Here is a 19218-nt window from a genome sequence, read left to right on the forward strand (position 1 = left end):
TGTCAAAACGCCAAGGGCATTTTCGGAAATTTGACGAAAATCTCTCTCTTTGTCTCTGCTTTTCTTTCCCTTTCGGGTTTTTTATGCAATACTTTCTTCTTTCGTTTTCTCTGCTTCCGTAATCTCGGATATCTCTCGAGTTGGGAAATAAACTCGGCCGAGTTGAAAACGGACGACTCATAAAGTAGCAGAGAGAGAAACGGCTTTCTTTGGTGCGTCGTTCCTGAATCGGATTTGAACTGAATGCTGCGAGCGTTTTCCTACTGTCATCTAAAACAAGTTTCTGCTAATGGGTTCTGCTGATCAAAGCTTCAACCTTTCGAATCTGCAGATACATACAAATAGCTTCTGAAGTGTGTATATATATATATCTGTTTTTTCCATGGGTGAAGCTAATGAATGGAGAAGGAGAGCAATGGAAAATCTGTCTCTGGAAATGGATAAGTACCCGAGAGATCTGCTGCAGAGGTTAATGTGCAGCAGAAGCAACGACGCGACGACGCGGTTACAATATGCGGACGCTAACGAGGAAGAGGAGTCGGATGAGCTGGAGTTGAATCTCGGGCTTTCGTTAGGCGGTCGGTTCGGGGTCGACAAGAGCGCGAAAAACAAGCTAATCCGATCTACGTCGATTGCCGGGACGATGCCGTTTGTGAGGGACGACAACGACGCGACGGCGCCGACGTACACGGCGGGGCTGATGAGGACGTCTTCGCTTCCGGCCGAGACAGAGGAGGAGTGGAGGAAGAGGAAGGAGTTACAGACGCTGAGGCGGTTGGAGGCGAAAAGGAGGAGGTCGGAGAAGCAGAGGAACTCAAGGACAGAAAAAGAAGGGGGTTCTGTGGAGGAGGAAAAGCGCGAACTTGAGGGTTCAATTGGGCCCAATTCGGGCGGTGTCAGGGGTAATCGGACGGCGGGCCCGCCTTTCGGGTTGCCTAGCTGGGTAGCGGCAGCAGTTGCTAGGCAAGCTGCTAGTGGTGGCGGTGGCGGAGTGGGTGCAAATGCATTGGTGAAATTAAAAGGTGAGAATTTGAGTGGTTTGCAAGGATTTGGAAGGCGACCCAATTCGCAGGGCTCGGCGGAGTCCCTAGGCGGAAGCTCGTCGGGGATGTCGGAATTGGAGAGTAAACCTCTTCAAGGTATCTCAAGTTTTCTGAATTCTGTTTCTTAATCTGAATTTTGATGAATTTTGGGATTGAAATTCAGTTGTGAAGTGATTGATTTTGCTTCGTTTACTGGGTTCTTCTACTTTGTTTTGTTGAGGAAGATGGAGTCTTAGGTTGTTTTCCCATGTGGTCTTTCTTTTGTTCTTTGTTGTATGTTGGGTGTTCTAATCACCCGTGTGCTCGCTCTCTTTAGTTCATGGAGTGCGATGCAAAGTTGGTTGCTGAGAAAAATTTGGAACGCGAAAGAGGACATGAGTTCCTCAGCCTAGCTGACCTAACCAGTTGTTTTCGGTTAGGTTCGGTTCCCTTTAGTTCCCAGAAGGGATGTGTCTTGTGGCTGCATTTTTGTAAGACGCCGGTACAGATCACTTTCCCGTCCAAGAGAGATTCAAGATGTAGCTGATCAGCATTCCCCTTCCGCCCTTCTGCGTGACAGATTTTATCCGAGTATTTCCCGAGGGGGATGAACGAATGTTGCAGCACATTCTGCAAGCCTGCAACAGCTGCACTGATCTCTAACCTGTCCGATAGTCTAGGTAGTTCCAAGGTAGGGCGACGGATACATTAGAGAACGATTATAATGCACCGAGTATTTTCTTCCTTGCCGCACAAGCGACAACAATTCTGTAACTAAGCAGGTACAGTGTGCAATTACCACCGGTGATTCATCTTCAACTGGATTGTGAACAAACCGAGATGCGGTATGAGCAATCTGGAGAAGTACTTATCAAAGTTTCTAGTGCTCTATGGAAGTTGTTTTCCATTTGATATTGCAGCCTAAACCTAGACGTGGATGCGAGAGCGGAACATATTGATTAGCTTATAGTAGGAACTGTACTCTTATGATGTAGTCAGGTAGTCTATGGAAGTAGGTTTCTTGTCTGAGGCTGGCTTCTTTCCATCTGTCTTCGTCGATGTGAAAACTTAGTTTACTTCGATAGATTGATATGTAGTTCAACAGGCTCTTACCTGCAGTATTTTTAAATTTCCAAATTTGCTATGTGAATTTGAATTTGAAAAAATAAGATTCCACAAACAGGTGAAGGGAATGGAACAAAAGAGGAAACACACAGCTACTTTTTCCTCATTGTTTTCCCTTATGATCACAGGAACCAGCGGTTGCAGTGAAGCAAGAAGCGCTGTACCCTCTAGCAACCAGTTGCTGCAAGAACGAAGTAATCAGGACTACGCTGTGGGCACTTCAGGCACAAGAACAGCAGATGATGCATCCAAAACTCCCAAACCCGACATAGAAAACCCATCTAAGAAGCCTAGTTCGCAAGAAAACAGCGAAAGGGAAACGAGGAGGAACGCCATGGAGGACATGCCGTGTGTTTTCACAATAGGAGATGGCCCAAATGGTAGAAAAGTTGAGGGAATTCTGTACAGATATGGGAAGGGACAGGAAGTCAGAATAATGTGTGTATGCCATGGAAGCTTTCTGTCTCCGGCAGAGTTCGTGAAGCATGCAGGAGGGAGTGATGTCGCTCACCCGCTTAGGCATATTGTTGTAAACCCGGCTGCCGAAATTTAAATTTGATAGCTTTTTTTTTTGTTTATTTATTTATTTTTATTTTTGGTGCGTTCTAGAAATGGAGTTTATCTAAAAATAATATCTATTATCTATTCATGGTTTCGCAGAGTTTTAAATGGCATATCTTCTAAAAGAGAATAACTTCCATGAAACGACGGAACTCCACTATTTTACTGGAATGGGCTTGGTGGGTTTGGTTCATGGGCGCTTGGCCACCTGTTTTTATCATTTGAAGACTACGCATGACAGTAATGTATTGCGTGTTCATGGTATTTGCGGTTGTCCACCTCTAAGATGTTGCGTTCTTTTCGTTAAAGCTCTATATATTTCTCTTATGAGTTTTGAAGAGACGAACATGGAGTCCTCTTCTTACAATCGTCTAGTTTCTCTTTTACGACATGGAACACCCTGAATCCGTTTCTTTTAAACAATAACTGTTGTTTATGAGGTTTGAACTCGGGATTTCTTCCCATAAAGTGAAGACTGAATGCCACTAGACAGTAAGCTACTACCAATCCTTCAGTTAAGATTATAGATGATCAATTGCAAATGAACTCAAGACATATACTAGTATAACTGCATAGTTGACAAAATTTCTCAGCTCAGCAGAATATGCTTGTTGCAGGAAAAACAACAAACTGGAAACCAAAATTCGACTACGCAGAAATGTATAAGTTACAAGCATGTCATACCTTCTATACTTCTAGGTTATGATCGATAGCTCTATACTTTGCTCATTATCCGGCTTCCTTGAAATAGGTTGGATTCGCTTTAATCTTTGGACGACTTGCTTCATTGTTGGCCTAAAGGCGAGGTTCTTGACTGTGCACGAGACAGCCAGATTCAACATCTCGACTAGATCATTCTGGGGTCCTGCATCCCATAACCCTTCTATGAAGACCTCCTTATCCAGACCCTGTTCTAACAGCATGTCCACCCAAGACACAATGTTGAAACCATGGCCATGTGACGAAAATGAAGGGTCCAATGCTTCTTTGTGTGACATCAATTCAAGCAGCATAACACCGTAACTGTAAACATCAGACTTTTCAGACACATGGCAAGTCATAGCATACTCTGGTGCTACGTACCCAAAAGTCCCTGCCACACCAGTTGTTACGTGTGTTTCTGAAGTTCCCAAAAGCCTAGATAATCCAAAGTCAGACAAATAAGCATTGAACTCATTATCCAACAATATGTTACTTGGCTTGACATCACGGTGAAGGACACGCGGAATACACTCGCCATGCAGATAAGCAAGTGCTTGGGCTATATGCAAAGCAATCTTGTGGAGAATTTGCCAATTAAAAGGCCTCTGAGATCTCTCCTTGATAAATTTTTCCAAATTCCCTCCTGGTAAATAATTGTAAATGAGCAACATCTCAGTTTCACTGGCATGGTAACCTATTAAAGTTACCAGGTTTGGGTGTCTCACCCTGCCAAGGGTTTTAATCTCAGCATGAAACTGTTGAACACCGTGAAACCTTCCAACAGCTAGCCTTTTTACAGCTACAGTGATTCCTGGAGCAATTTCGGCTTTGTAAGTGGCCCCAAATCCTCCACTTCCAATGTGGTGGCTGCCATTAAAATTCCCTGTTGCTTGAACAATAATCTCAAATGTCAAAGGAGCCCCAATGTCTGTAAACAGAGTCATTTCTTTATATTCAAAACCCTGAACCCTGGAATCTGGTATCCATTTTCTCGTATAAAAGAAAAGGATAACGAGAGAGAGCAGAACCAAAACAACAGCTGATGCAGATGCTATGGATGCGATCTCGACTGAGCCTAATCCACTGTTATCATCACCACCAGTAGTTGCTGATGCGGAATCAGGGTTATGTTGTGAACTCCCATTCCTATCTAGCTGATCTGAAGATGGAGCAATTAGCGGAACATGGCATGGAATAAGGAAAGGATTCCCAAGGACACTGCTGCAGTTCATCGCACTATTGTTCAATGGAAATGAACCAGACAGGTTATTGAAGGAGGCATTGAATGTAGATAGGGATTTCAGATTAGTCAAGCCTGAAGGGATGTGCCCAGTGAGTTTATTGTTGTCGAGCAAAAAAACAGTTAAATTTTTCAAGTTCACAAGACCTTGAGGAATATCACCAGAAAGAGAATTTGAAGACAGTTTTAGCACCTCAAGGGAGTGCAACCACCCAAAGCTAGCAGGAATCGCACCAGTGAGGTTGTTGTTAGCCAGGGCAAGATACTTAAGATACTTCAACAGACTGATACCGGAGGGAATTTGACCTTGTAGCTGGTTCCTGCTCAAGTCAAGAAAGACAAGAGATCTGCACGTCACACCAATCCCAAAAGGAATTCGACCTGCCAACTTATTGTCGCTGACATCAATAATCATTCCATCTAATCCGTCACATTTTCCTAGTAAGCTTTCAGGAAATGATCCAGTGAGCTTGTTGCCACCAGCAAGAAATGCATAAACAGTCTGCTTCTGCAATCTCTCAGTTGCAAGAGGGAGGTATTGGATTGGACCAGTGAAGTTGTTACCACTAAAATCATGAATCATAGTGAAACTACCACCGGAAAGAGGCAAATGACTATCAAGCTGAGTTTGGCAAGTAAAGAGCACTTGATATGGAAATGATAGATTGTTGACTCGGACACAATCTGAATTTGGGAGCACCTGGGGGCATGCTCTGTACAGAAACTCGGGCACAGGTCCAGACATGAAGTTTCCACTGACATTGAAAACAGTCATACATGGAACTGGAAACTTCTCATCAATCTTCCCACTCAGCTTATTTGATCCCAAATTTAGATAATGCAGCTTCTTGCATCTTTCAAATACTCCAGTGACTTCTCCGCTGAAAAGGTTCTGAGCTAAGTTCAACATTTCCAAGTTCTCACAACCACTCCAATTGCTCGGAAGCTTTCCCTCAAGTGTTGCCCTTGGAGCCCAAACTATTTTCAAATTTGGAAGGGTTGTAATTTCCTCCGGAAAAGAGCCTTCGTAATAATTGTAATCATCGTCCAAACCACTAGATAAAACAATTGATGTATCTCCTTTTGTATTCTGATTGGTTGTCAATGGATTAAAAAGATTCGATAGGACAAGAACAGATAAATTGACACATTGTCCAAGCTCAGCAGGGATTGGCCCGCTAAGGCTATTTCTTGAAACATCTAGAACTTCAAGCATTCGAATCCAACCAAGTTCTAGAGGAATGCTACCAGCCAATATATTCGAAAACAACAAAAGAGTCCGTAAACTCCGACAATTCCCCAAACTACCAGGAATCTTCCCATCAAGGAAATTCCCCGACACATCAAGATGTTCAAGATTTTGACAAAAGCTTCCAAATGTGGCTGGTATAGACCCATTTAACCTATTTTGAGCCAAATAAAGTCCCTGCAACTTCGCAAAACTACCAACAAACCCAGGAATGGTTCCACTCACTTCATTGCCTACCAAATTCAACACCTCCAAATCCACACATCTTGAAAGCGAAATAGGAATCTCCCCACCAATTCTATTAAACCCAAGATTCAAAACCCTCAACATCCTCAAACCCGAAAACTGGGTTGGCAAACTTCCGTTCAACAAATTCCCCTCAAGATCAAGCACTTCAAGCTTCTCCAACCCCCAAATTTCCTTCGGAATTTCGCCACCAAGTTCATTAAATGGCAGCGATAAAACTCTAAGCTCAGTGAGCTTTCCCACCCAAGGCGAAACCTTTCCACCCAATTTTCCACTAATAACTAAACTTTTCCTCCAAACAGCGAACTCATCAAACGGAAATGGAAATTTCAAACTCTGAGAGCAAGAGAGAGCTCGAAAATTACCTCCTTTGCCACTGCTGCCGCCGAGACTAAGCGAAACGACCCTGGATTTGTCGTTGCAGGAGACCCCGACCCAAGAGCAGTGGTGATCGAAGCTGTTGGATATCCAGCCGGAGAGAACCCCATGCGGGTCGGAAAACGAGCTCTTGATCTCGAGCAAAATCGACTTCTCAGAAACCGGCGCTTCCCCAGAAACGCAACTCAATAAGCAGAAGGCGTTGAGAAAAAGCGCGGTTTTGAAATGCATATGGCATTTCATTTTCTCGGGAGCAAAGGTTAAGATCGCGTTTGGCTTTTGGCTTTTGCCTTCTTGTTTCTTCGTCTTCTGTAATCCGCTTCTTCTGCTTCTGGGAGAAGACGAAGACCGAAGACTCAGGTCTTCGGGGGTGTCTGTTTCTGCGAATTTTGTTGAATTGAATTTTAATTTTATTGGGTTTGGGTTGGAAAATTCAATGACCCGGGGGGGGAAGACCGTGGGTGGGCCCCGGGGGACTTTAAGGCTGTGGGGACCATTGTCGGTCAATGATTGCATAAGTCAACAGATGCGGATAGTGGGGCCCTGCATGCCTGTCCAAGTGGCGGTCTGTATCTGCCATCCTGCCGTTAAACGCATAATTATTTTTTAATTTAGGAAAATAGACAACTTGAGACGTCTTAATGACACAAAAATTACATCATTACATAAATAATTGCAAGAATAATAGTTGCATTCTCTCTATGGAGAAATGCACATATGAGAATGAATTTTTATTGTATAAATTTCATATTAATTTTTATTTAAAATTATTCATACGAAAAAAACAGTCTAGTGTGTATACAAAAAAACTGAGTGTTGTTCTTTAAAAATCTGAGATGCCTTTTAACATTTGCCCTTGAATTACTCGACGAATTGTCTCTATGGACACTGCGCAGGATGGCTGCCAGACTCGTGCCATTGTTGTGCTGCTATGGGCATCTATTAGCACGCTCGTTCAAAAGCTATTGACATTAGTCAACATGCTCGCTCAATTATTATTGACAACAGTCCACATGCTCGCTCAAAAGCTATCAGCATCTACTGACAAGTGTGTAATATTAAACTTTGATAACGACCTCAGGTCTACCAAGACTTGATGAAATGCCAATTTGCATGCTATTACGTCCAAAAAAATTTACAAGCTAAGCGCGCTATTCTCAACAACCCCAATAATATTTCCTAAATCCGCCAGTGTCTATTATTCGTACTATCCATTGTTGGTAAAATCGCAATAAAAAATCTATAGATACAAATTATTCAAGAAATTCTCATACAAATGAATTATAGTGTACAAAATGTAAATGGTTAATCACGCTATAATGGTGTCCAATGAATTATATATTTTATCTTCAAAAATTAAAAATAAAAAACCGAAAATCTCCCTCTCTATTTGGTATTTCTGGCTCTGGTGGCACACAGCCATTGCCTTGGGGTCTCAATGTCGTCACCCGTGGTTGTTGGCACGTGCCACTCCCCATCCTCTGCTTCCTGTTTAAGGATTTATCAACAATGCACTATTTAACTAAACCAAAGGGATCAGATGACGCTTTATCGCAATGACAAAGAACAATGATGTTTATTTGTTAAACAATGATGTTTGTTTGTTAAAAAAAAAAACTAAACCAAAGGGATCAGATGACGCTTTATCGCAATGATAAAGAAAAACCGGATTAACGAAAAGAAATGAGATTAGTATCAGCTGATTATCGCACCTGGATTACAATCGAATACGGGGGTGGCATATGAAGGTTAAGTCCGCGCCTTGATACGGACAATCGAACCTGCAATGTAAACGAACCAATGTAACTGCACAGTTTCTGTTTTCGAATTTCTTGTTACCGGCATTGCCATGCTAATGTAAGAAAGAAATCCAATAGCAGCTAAGATCCAGTTTCAATTTTCTTCCCCCTTGTTATCTTTGAGAAACTGGGGGATGGTTTTGAATACGGATCCAAGCGAAGAAAAAAACCTCAAGCTCTTTGTGTATGGACAACAAACGTCTACATACAGAAGATTCTTCTAAACTACGAAAACAATAATCAGCAGACGCATGATACCTGGTGTCTTTCCTTCCATCTTGGGAAAAAGCTAGTCCCTAGAAGTTGGAACAAGTGGTCTCTCATCTCATCGTTCGTCACCATCAAACACTTGCAATTAACAGCAGCGTACAACCAGTACCTACAAATCGCATAGGACTACATTTTAGGCACAGCTAAACTCGGTAATAAGTAGAGACAAGTGTGATTTTTCGACGATTTAAGCCATGGAAACAAATTGCAGTATATATCGACTACAACTATTCATGTCTAATAACTCAGTCCAACCATTTGATTGGTCAAGAGATGCAAACTTACCAATCATCATTTGAACCAACTGGAGTAGAGTAAAGTGCACCGGACTTTTTCCAACTCTCTAACAATCTCTTGTTATTAGGATTCTGAGCGGGACCACCAGTTACACGATTTTGGTGCAATATAACAAGTGGCAATCGCTTTGATGGGCTCATTTGGCGTAACCTGTTCACCAGAGTATCGAGCTACGACAAAGATGGAGTCACTAAGCAGCCCATTCATATATCTGATACGAAGAAATCAAAAGACAGAGTGTCACGAAACTAATCATAGTCTACCACTCACCTGGAAAAAGCTGAAATTATGTTGATTGACCAGACCAACATTGGCACCATCTACAACAGCATCGAATGGACCATGCCTTTGAAGCCACTCCTGGATGAGTTTAACTTCTAATCAATCAGGACAGCTGACAAACATATTATATATCATTTGCCTGAATCGAACAAAATAAAAAGTATAGACGAAAAATGACTAATTATCGAAACCAACATCATGAATACATAACAGGAAAACACAAGAAACCTCTCCCTTACTGCTTCCCACACAAGGGGTTGGTGTTTTTCTAATAAAGTTGTGCCTCCCAATAAAGTTCCATTTTTTGCCAGACCTAGTTACGAACTTATTTATTACACTAGTACCAGTATCACACAATCCATATAACTCCACAAGGCCCTCCAAGCGGAGCTCTCCTCGTCAATGTAAAGATATGAATATAAAGATGCATATCAAGCAAGTTAAATCATTTGAGCAAACCAGATAAGTCAATGCAATCATATATGCTAAACTTGCATCAAGGGTAAACATTTTTCTTAAATCTTAGACACTGAAGACAAACAAACAAGGAAAGCAGAGTCACACCTGGAATCGAATGAAATCACCCCGAACCTCTTTTTGGCTAGCCAATTTGCTCAAAGAGGTAGCAAAATTCTCGGTCTCTTTCGGATCAATGTCGATAGAGACAAGCTTTTCGCCGCAACAAGAGCATGTCCCTGCTTCATCCATCTGAGTCCTCTCCACTCTCCAATTCCCACTCCCAAGCCACCCTTGCCCATGCCACCCTCCACCTCCTCTAACAACCCCTTCCCTCACCTTATTCACATCCCAAGTCTCCACCCCAACTTTCGCCGCCTCCTCGGACTTAAACCACTCCTCCACCACCCCATAAGTTGACTCCGAGACCTGCCTCACCGTGGTCCGCAACCGGTGCAACATCTCATAAACCTTGTCACCTCTGCTCGAATCAGAACTAACTTTTATCAAAGCAGTGATCTCAGGTTCCTCCGCCACAACCCCGGATTCAACCATGTGAGCATCAACCTCATAAGCTCTATCGGCCTCCCCCTTCTTACAGAACTCAAACAATGCCGGACCGTAAGACCTCAATTTCGGCGCAAGTCCTAAACCCTTCATCTGCTTCACCAAATGAAACGCCATTTCCGGGTCCTCCCCCGCGATTGCCAACCTCGCCGCGCTGGTAAAAGTGGCCTCATTGGGGACAACCTTATCCTCAACCATCTGGCGAAAAATCTCAAACCCCCTCTTCAAACCCATATCACCGTCATCACCGCCGCCATTGGAGGAGCAAAGGTAGAGCAAAACATTGTAATGGTGCAGGCTAAGCGGGACCCCATTGCTCCTGGCCTCGTCGTAAAGGCTCAGAGCTTGGACCAGCTGGCCGTGCCTGGAGCACATGTCTAGCTTGTGCCTAAGGACCCCCTCCGGAGATTCCCGCCGCGCTTTCTTCATGGCTTTGTTGGAAACCGCCGGAGACGACGGCGACGGCGAGTTATCGGAGAGAGCCAGAGTGCAAAGGTTGAGTCTTTTGTCCATGGAGAAGCTGTCGGTGGAATTCAGGGTCGGTTTAGGTTTCGGGGAGCGGAGAATTGGGCGGAAGAAACGGCTGGAGGTTCGGAAAATTAGGGGGAGTGGGATTTTGATGAAGAAGGAGAAGAGCGGCGAGGTTCTTGGCAGAGCGCCGCCGTGCAACATTTTTGTTTCTATTTTTTGGGTTTTTTGTGAAATTATAAATTGCAATAGAAAGGAAGGATTGGATTATGGAAAATAAGTCGGAGGATTTCGTCTGGCATTCATGTCTGCTCGGACATGAACTGGGTGAGAATTCCGCAGAGGTTTTGGAAATCTCTGCACTTAAAACCCTAGCTAAAACTACTTGATCGAGGAAACGACACGTCGTAATATCTTTATCTTCTTTTTCTCATAGGGAAAAGGCTTTGTAGCCAAAATAATTTTTAAGAATACGTATGTTATAACTCCTCATTTTGATTTTGACATTGAAATTGATAAAAATGATCCTGACTTCTGAGTACATCCACCGTCAAATATTTCGATCATTCTGTGAAAACATCTCTGTTAATGGAAAAGTGTGAAAATTCTCCGTTAATAGAAAAACAAGTGGATGAGTTGATTGAACAAAAATAACCTCATTTTGGCTAAAAACGAAATAGTTATTAAGCGTTACTTTTTAGCTTTATTTTGGTGAAGGGGGGAAGAAACTAAAAATAAAATGACTATTCAATGGAAATTTTTAGCTTTGTTTTGGTGAAGGAGGAAGAAACTAAACAAAAATGGTTTATGCAACGAAAATTTTTAGCTTTATTTTGGTGAAAGGAGAAGAAACTAAAAACAAAATGGTTATTTAACGAAACTTTTTAGCATTGTTTTGGTAAAAGGAGGAAGAATCGTACAACCCACCGAAGTTAACTTTCATCAATGTCTTCAGCTTATTTGGATGTCCAGTTTCAATGAGATAACAAATCAGCTAACGTATACACCTATAAATCCAGTTCTTTCTTATTCTTTTTTATCAATGTGTTCAACTAAGCATTGTATACCAGTTAATTTGCTCTTCAAACAAGAAGATCCACAGCCAAGAAATAACTTCCGACCATGGCCAATGATGCGATCCCGCTGCGAGCCATCCGTAACCCAAGGCTGCGGAACAGGAGATTCCTGTCTGAATGATGGATCCCTGTAACTCTCTCAAACCTATTCCCTGGTCTTTGCCATTTCAGAAGCTTCCTCTCCGTCGAGACATACTGCTCACCACAAAACACAAATATATGACATTCATAATCAAAGCAACCTTTATAAAAGACGACACTCATTGCTCAACATCTTCTTGAAGTGATGCTAGCAAGCGGCATCTAAGTATGAATCAAGATAGGTGTATCGTGCCCAAACCCGACTAAACTTTGCTAAAAACCAGTAACAGACCTTGGGAAGCACGGTACATTTTGATCGAGATTTGGCAGTGTCCAAACAATGAGAAGCAGCTGCAGCAACAGAACCAGATATTCCAGCCGCAATACTAACAGCCAAGGGAGAGGGTGGACCGATTTCATCATCCGACCTATGAGAAAGCAAGTTCACTTCACAAGGAAGGAAAAATGGAAACATAAAACAATGCAACTTTGTCCAACAGGTGCTCCTTTTAGCAATGCAAACAATGGTACTTCATGATGTCATTGAACTAAGATACAGGTTAGTCGATAGCATATTGCATTAATACCTGGGTTCAGGATCCATCCCCACCGCCTTCCAGTCAAGCATTGCACGGTGCAGAGATTGCCAAGTAGAAAAGAATATGCCACCAAAAACTGAATCCCGAACAACTCCTGGCCGTAGACCTCTCCATAATGCACCCCATCCTTCCAAAGAGATGATTTCAGATGGTTTCCTGACACTGAACACTGAGGGTGGCTTCCCAGATCCTGTCATCATCCATGGGTACCCTTGTAAAGCACCCGTCATATTAGGATGCTTGGTTGTTAGGGTGGATAAAAGGGCAACAGAAGAATTTAATGCCTTCATGTCTGGACTACACCCACGCAACAAATTTTGAATCACAGGTACAACAGCTCCCTTTTCTGGGAGAGGGGCCGAGTTTGGAATGCAAGAAGCAGAGGTCACCTGGGCATGAAGTTTCATAAGATCAAAGGGAGAGCTTATTAGTGATTCTGCAACACCAGCGACAAGTCCTGCCAGGAGGACCTCAGAGACGTAGACGTAGTTATCTGCTCTACCATCTACCAAAGAAGTATTTGCGACAAGAAGAGATGTCAGGAAGCTGTAAATCAAATCTAACAAAGATAAAATTTTGGTACCATGTGTATGCACATATTTATTATTAGTTACCCAAAAATGAAGAGAACTACCTTTATAAAAGGCAGTCAAAATTTCATATGTTCCAAAACGAGCTCCCAACCCCAAAGTTCTTCCCGCTGCTAACCATAGAAAACCATTGTACAAACCTACAACATGCATCACAGGCCAAACTTATCAGCAAGCACAACACTGGGTAGGAGATGAATCCTGTAAGCATAAATAGAAAGCAGTGGAGAAAACAACAGGACTTGAAAAAACTAATGAAAATCGGGGACGAACCTGAATTTCCTGAAAAATATCGAACTCTCTTTAAAACCTAAGAAGTTGTCAATTGATTACTAGATCCTGAACCAACCTGTTCTCTCAAAAAAGAAAACAAATGAGGATTCAGGTAAGAAGCAGATTATGACATGGCTCTCCACAAAGCAAAAAACTTGTAAAGCATCAGAAATCTAGGCAATGATGCTGGGGAGCAAACCTGAATAAGGGTTTTGATTGTATCAAGAGGGTAAGTAAGAGCTGTGCCTAATGCCACCGACCCTACACCGGAAAGTGCATGGATTGCAAATACAACTCCTCCATCTATAAATTCAGTAAATATCAAAGAAAAAGTAATATTTATAATCAGCAGTTGAGATATAGCTTTATATCCCCATTCAATTTTTACTTGACAAAGATTTCTTTGTAACGCTGTTCCACACATGTACTCGACAATTTTCAGATACAAATGCTTGACAGTCGGTAACGCATGCTGAAAAACTTAATTTGGAATTTGGGGAGGTACTAATTCATGGGATTATGACACCATTTTATCAAATGCATAAGCAAACAATAAGCAGGCATTGTGCAAAAATATTGCAGAATCAAAACCAACACTCAGACCACAGACCGACCCGAATGCTCAGAAAAAATATTTTGTCTTTCTAACTGGAACCCAGTAGGCAGAAACGAAGACCCAATACAATATACACAAACATTGGTCCCTTTGCGGCACTTAAACAAACACCTTGTCTGCAATATCCTACAAAGATGAAAACCCGATAAACTGACAGGAAAATGACGTAACCATGTACAAAAAATGCTTAAAACGAGTGTTTAGCAATTAGCATTCGATGTTTGAAATCTCATCGGAAAATATGTTACCGGCTCCGGCGCTGTTCATGTCACTTTCTTTTTCGTTTCCCTTCTTCAAATTCTTCTGTGAATTTTCAGCTCTCAACAATTTTATATGAAGGCGGAAATGCAAGATTACTGAAAGAAATTCAACTGCAATCGCAAAACGTTTTATTTTTATTTCTGAGGTTCAAAAGTACGATCGAAGCTCTGGAGCTGCGGAGCACCGCGGAGCAGCGAGAGCACTTCAGCAACGGAGGAGCTGAGGAGGGAATGGAAGATTGGTTTTTTGGGCCTGAGACCTTTCAGTCGAAGCCCAAATCATATTTGATAACGCCCCGCTCAATGATATTTTAAACTACTCTAATTTATAAAATAAGAATTCACGAGAAAAAAATAAAATATATGATAAGGATTCAAGCTTAGGTGCGAGGACTAAGGGGACGGGCACACTGTCAGACTACCTTGAAACGACAACGAAAGTTTCAAAATCGACAACGAAGTGTTTTGAGGACTTTCTGGAACAGCTTTATACACAGCATGCCTTTGAAACGCGGAGCGTTGCAGATTTCGGGTGGTATTCCGAAAGGGAGCTCACAAGTAACAAGTTTCCCTGTTGTATGCTAATGCACGTATTATGGGATGTATTAAACCTACTGGAAATTACACGGTACACCGGAAAGAAAGATCTGAACCTGAAACTAGAACTTGCAACTAAATTCTCTGATCCAGAAGACATCGCTAACTATCGATCAGCGATTGAATTCGCTGACAATCTCGTGTAAACTGTACATATACTTTTCTCAGTACAAGTATCTGAAGGGAAGGTTAGGCATTCATTATATGGACAAGGAGGAGGCTTACATAGTCCATGGCGCTTACATTTCTCAACAACAGCAACAATAAGAACAACAATGACGCCGGTGACAAGAACAACCCCACTTGAACCAAGAAAAGCAACGAAACCAATAGGTGACTTTTGATTTGGTCACTTTTTTAGGCGATAATCTGACTGGTGGTTGTGGCGGCGGCTGCTCCAGACACGGCTCAGTAGCCTTCACAGAACTTTTCATCCCATCTGTCAATCTGCATAACAGAATGCACATACCAGTCACAGACCATAGATTTTGAGCAAAATGGAAAGATAACAAATGCATTCATGATTGTTGAAGAAAATTTATGTTTTCACTTAAAGCCCGACGAATGGCCACCATAGCTAAAAAGACATGCATACATGGTTGAAAAAATACAACACAATCTCTTTTGGCTACAGCTCCACGGATAGCAGAACACCCAGCTACAGTTAGAACAATAGCAGCTTGGCCATGTAACATAGCAGAACGCCCGGCTACAATTAGAACAGTAGCACAATGGCTATGCACGCTTCTTTATTCTGCAATAAACAAAGGGTGCATTCTTCATGGACCAAGTTCAGGGTCTTGGATCTTGGCCAATAAAAGGAATGTTTTAGGTTTGTGAACTTTGTTACTACTATGCATACAGGAACAGACATACAGATGATGTCTCCTTCCTGTACGCACAAAATTCTGTAGGCAGGCATATGTCGGAATTTTGTGTGTGCATGAGCATATTACACATACGAAACTGCATGTAGGCTCATCCTAAAATAAGAATGCATTACATCCAATAGAAAAGTAGGGTACATCCATGCACAATTCACCTTAGATAATGTATATAGACGTACATTGGGAAGGCAAAAGAGCGTGTGCTAGTCCCACTCCCATCAGAACGGCGAGAGAGGCTAGGGGATTTTCCAAATACAGTTGGCGGTTGTACCCTTCCCTCACTATGATCTTCAGCATTTGCTCTTGCTATGTCCTTGATGGTCTCATCTGCCACTCCAACTCCAGATTTCCTCACTTCTTCAATCCTGTCACTTTCAATTTCTACCGCTGGAACTGGAAGAGCTGGATTGAGCGAAAACAACTCGCCTGATTTGTACAGTTCCCCAGACTTGCCCAAATCACCGAGAAAAAATGTGTGGTCTCTGGAAAAGCTGTTGTTGCCTAAATGAATGCTAAACAATGACTCATTGGATGCAACACTCCAATCCATTTCTTTGTTGGATTTACTTGTTGAAAACACAGAAGTCGGGATCCTGTAAGGATCATATCCACCACACCGATCCATAGTTTGGATTGAAGGGGAATCTGTTGGTGACAAACCAGGCACCATGGACCCATGGGTGACATCAGAAGCTCGGGATGTTGATGCGGGACCTACAATGTTATAGTCATCATGTTTAGAGACGGAAGCAGTATGTGTTGAAGTTGTAATTCTGTTTGTATCCACTTGGAATAGATCTTCCAATGACGAGTCTGATGCCAACGAAGACAAAGAGGATATAGAGATTAGTCTTCTGGTTGGGACAGGACCACCTTCATTAGCAGTAGCCTCTGGAAGTATTGTTAAATGGCTACTGCTATCACTCCCATCAACAACCTTTGGTGTTTCAGGGTGCTTACTGCCTTCACTCCCATCAACAACTCGTTCTGACTTCTCGCTGTTCTTGCTTCCAGGTTCCAAGTCCATTACTGAAACAATGCCCGAAACAAATTTCATAACAGAAATAATTGATAAATTTTGCCTTCAAATGCCAAAATGATCTCTTCTAAAGTACTTAATCCAGAGTGAAATGATATGGATTTCCAACTTGGTTTCATGAATAAAACATAACTATGATTTGCAAGCTTGGAAATGCTTCGCGAAACACGCCTATCTAGATAATATGACATTATCAATTTTATATCTTATCCGACTTGACTTCTCATTCCGAGCAAGTAAACACGTTACACGTCAATGACATGAATGAGTACAACAACAACAACAATCAAGCCTTATCCGGCTGTATGAATCCTAGAATGTCACTGCGCCCGGTTTTGCAATCAAATCTTCCATTAGCTAATGACATGAATGTGTAATGAAACCAAAAGCTTAAGACCTAAAATATTTACAATTTCATGAATTCTCGTGTCAACAATTTACCAATGTACCTGCATTAGCTATCATTTCATGGAAACAAAAATCAAATAATAAACAGAGAAAAAATGTCCTTCCTCCATAAAATTCTTAAAAATTAATTTTCATATAAAGGATATGAATTTGATAGCTAAATTCAAATTGATTAAAAAATTAAATAAAATAGATAACAAAGGAAAGAAGCTCACCTGAATCATTAGAAATAAGCCCTTAAAATTCCCAATTCCATATGATCCTATCGGCGATCAGCATTCCTCTGCCTCCTCCTCGCCTCGATTTCATATATATTTTTGGTAGAATTAAACCTTCCCTCGCCTCAATTGAATTACTAAATTCCCAAATAAATTAAAAACATTTTAAAAAAAATCTTCAAAAACAAATTGAATGCGTAAGAAAGGAGAAAACCCCTATGATTGCTAAACCCTAAGTTTGATAAATATAAACAAATAAATAAATGAAATTAGGAGTGAAAGTTGTGGCCGTTGAATATCTGAATTTGTGGTTTTTGGGATATAATAATTGATGTTAAAAAATTAGGGTTTGTGAGTGGGAAAATCTGGCGACGGAAGGCGCCGCGAAACTTTCGGCGGTTCTTTGGGTTGCCTCCGTATCTGTAAGCCTTTCGCGCCATCTTTAACTTTCTGTTACCTTCTTTGGGCGCTGGAAGGCCAATCTTATGCTCGCCTACTATTCCGGTTGCCGGGACTCATCAACTAGCGTGATGCCACGTAGTAGGAGGACAAGGGCGTCGTAGTTATATAGTTAGTTCTGAAAATATAAACTACGTGTATGCTACATATTAATAAAATTTTATTTGTCGATCAAAAAGGGTGAGAAAACTATTTAAATTTCTATCACAAAATTAAAAAAAATTAAAGACAGTAACGTAATTTTATAAAATAAATTTTACTATTTTTTTGTTTAAATATCACCTACAGGTGTTTTTAATATCTTTAATTTTTAAATAAATAAATAAATCCCTCTCTCCCCACTTTCTCTCTCTCTCTCTCTCTTTATTCAATTTTAAAAACAAAATAAAAAAATTCACAAGTGTGGGGATATGTTAGTTCTTATTATTTTATTTTATTTTTACTCGTATATATTAACGAAACTTCGTATGTCTATCCAAGATCAATAAAATTACTATTATACCCTTAAGATATAATTGAAAGAAAATATTAGAAAAGAAAAAAAATATATGAGCATTAAAATAATTTCTCAAGTTTTAGTTGTTTTTTTTCGAAACCTCACAGCCATGTACACTTAGGGTGCGTTTGTTGCACCGGACTGTCTCGGACTGGACTAGCTTCAGGGACTAAGCTGGATTGGCTTAGACTAGACTAAGCTGGACTGACTTAGTGAAGCGTTTGGTGCAGTGTCAGACTAAGAAGCAGGACTATAATATTATATTATTTAATCTATATTTATTAATATTTTATTTTTAATTTTATATATCAATTAATATTTTATTATTACTTTCTTTTTCCCTGTTTTTCTAGAATCCTCCCCTATGTCTTCATTCATTGTTTTCTCCGCCTCTCCCTCCCCATTCCCCTTTTCTCCCATTTTGTCACTTCGTTTTTTATTGCAAATCATCTACCTCTTCACTTCATCTTCTTTGCCTCTTGCCTCTGCACTTCATCTCTCCCTGGCAAGCAACATCACCCACTTCACATCCCACGGAAAGCGGAAATTATGCAGAGGCTTCGTCCTCTCGGTACCCATCGCCATGGACTTTGCTGCCTCTGTTTCTCACTCCTTCGAATTTTCTGGGAAGAGGGAAGAATTTTTACTGAGATTGTTGTTTTCGTTTTGCTTTTTTGTTTCGGATATGGGCATGGGTGGGCTGGGTTTCAAATCTGGGTTTAAGATCTGGGCATGGAGGCAAATGGAGTTGCAGAGAGGCATGCTTGTAGACAACACTGTTGCACACAACGCAAGTTCGGAGACGGGATTAGCAATCCCAAACGTTTTGAGGGGCCTCGCTAAGACCACGCAGTGAAGGACTTAGTCGGCACGAGTCCGACTTAGTACCATTAAACGTTGTCCCGCTTTCACCAAACACTGGACTAGTAAGTGAGTCTAGTCCAGTGAAACTTAAGA

At 41.4% G+C, this 19218-nt stretch overlaps 5 protein-coding genes across 7 annotated transcripts; 1 reads left to right on the top strand and 4 right to left on the bottom strand.

Moving 5' to 3' along the window:
* The first annotated feature begins 91 nt into the window (after positions 1–91).
* Positions 92–2816, top strand: LOC126607105 (ninja-family protein AFP3-like). The gene is made up of 2 exons (XM_050274544.1): positions 92–1139; positions 2276–2816. Exons 1-2 carry the CDS (start codon positions 383–385, stop codon positions 2698–2700), a joined length of 1182 nt encoding a protein of 393 aa, XP_050130501.1. The 5' UTR covers positions 92–382; the 3' UTR covers positions 2701–2816.
* A 390-nt stretch (positions 2817–3206) lies between these two features.
* On the bottom strand, positions 3207–6924 carry LOC126607103 (LRR receptor-like serine/threonine-protein kinase RPK2). The gene has a single exon (XM_050274542.1). It carries the CDS (start codon positions 6764–6766, stop codon positions 3404–3406), a length of 3363 nt encoding a protein of 1120 aa, XP_050130499.1. The 5' UTR covers positions 6767–6924; the 3' UTR covers positions 3207–3403.
* An 813-nt stretch (positions 6925–7737) lies between these two features.
* On the bottom strand, positions 7738–11046 carry LOC126607104 (proteinaceous RNase P 1, chloroplastic/mitochondrial-like). The gene is made up of 6 exons (XM_050274543.1): positions 9736–11046; positions 9160–9249; positions 8878–9059; positions 8581–8701; positions 8236–8304; positions 7738–8011 (listed from the first exon to the last, which is right to left on the bottom strand). Exons 1-6 carry the CDS (start codon positions 10864–10866, stop codon positions 7910–7912), a joined length of 1695 nt encoding a protein of 564 aa, XP_050130500.1. The 5' UTR covers positions 10867–11046; the 3' UTR covers positions 7738–7909.
* A 483-nt stretch (positions 11047–11529) lies between these two features.
* LOC126607106 (uncharacterized) lies at positions 11530–17837 on the bottom strand. Of its 3 annotated transcripts, none has more exons than XM_050274546.1 (9): positions 17304–17837; positions 15797–16670; positions 14980–15201; positions 13481–13584; positions 13282–13357; positions 13053–13148; positions 12407–12923; positions 12112–12247; positions 11530–11933 (listed from the first exon to the last, which is right to left on the bottom strand). In XM_050274546.1, exons 2-3 carry the CDS (start codon positions 16666–16668, stop codon positions 15003–15005), a joined length of 1071 nt encoding a protein of 356 aa, XP_050130503.1. In that variant the 5' UTR covers positions 16669–16670; positions 17304–17837; the 3' UTR covers positions 11530–11933; positions 12112–12247; positions 12407–12923; positions 13053–13148; positions 13282–13357; positions 13481–13584; positions 14980–15002. The 3 variants fall into 3 exon arrangements, with proteins under 3 accessions (XP_050130503.1, XP_050130502.1, XP_050130504.1); XM_050274545.1 differs by having other exon boundaries at positions 13896–15201; positions 17304–17836; XM_050274547.1 differs by having other exon boundaries at positions 13896–15201; positions 15821–16670; positions 17304–17833.
* LOC126607795 (uncharacterized) lies at positions 11745–14854 on the bottom strand. The gene is made up of 8 exons (XM_050275517.1): positions 14653–14854; positions 14146–14268; positions 13481–13584; positions 13342–13357; positions 13053–13148; positions 12407–12923; positions 12112–12247; positions 11745–11933 (listed from the first exon to the last, which is right to left on the bottom strand). The coding sequence occupies exons 1-8, from the start codon at positions 14852–14854 to the stop codon at positions 11745–11747; spliced, it is 1383 nt and encodes a 460-aa protein (XP_050131474.1).
* Positions 17838–19218: the final 1381 nt, after the last annotated feature.

This window comes from Malus sylvestris, chromosome 16 (assembly GCF_916048215.2).
Source record: "Malus sylvestris chromosome 16, drMalSylv7.2, whole genome shotgun sequence".
In the NCBI taxonomy this organism is placed as follows: domain Eukaryota; kingdom Viridiplantae; phylum Streptophyta; class Magnoliopsida; order Rosales; family Rosaceae; genus Malus; species Malus sylvestris.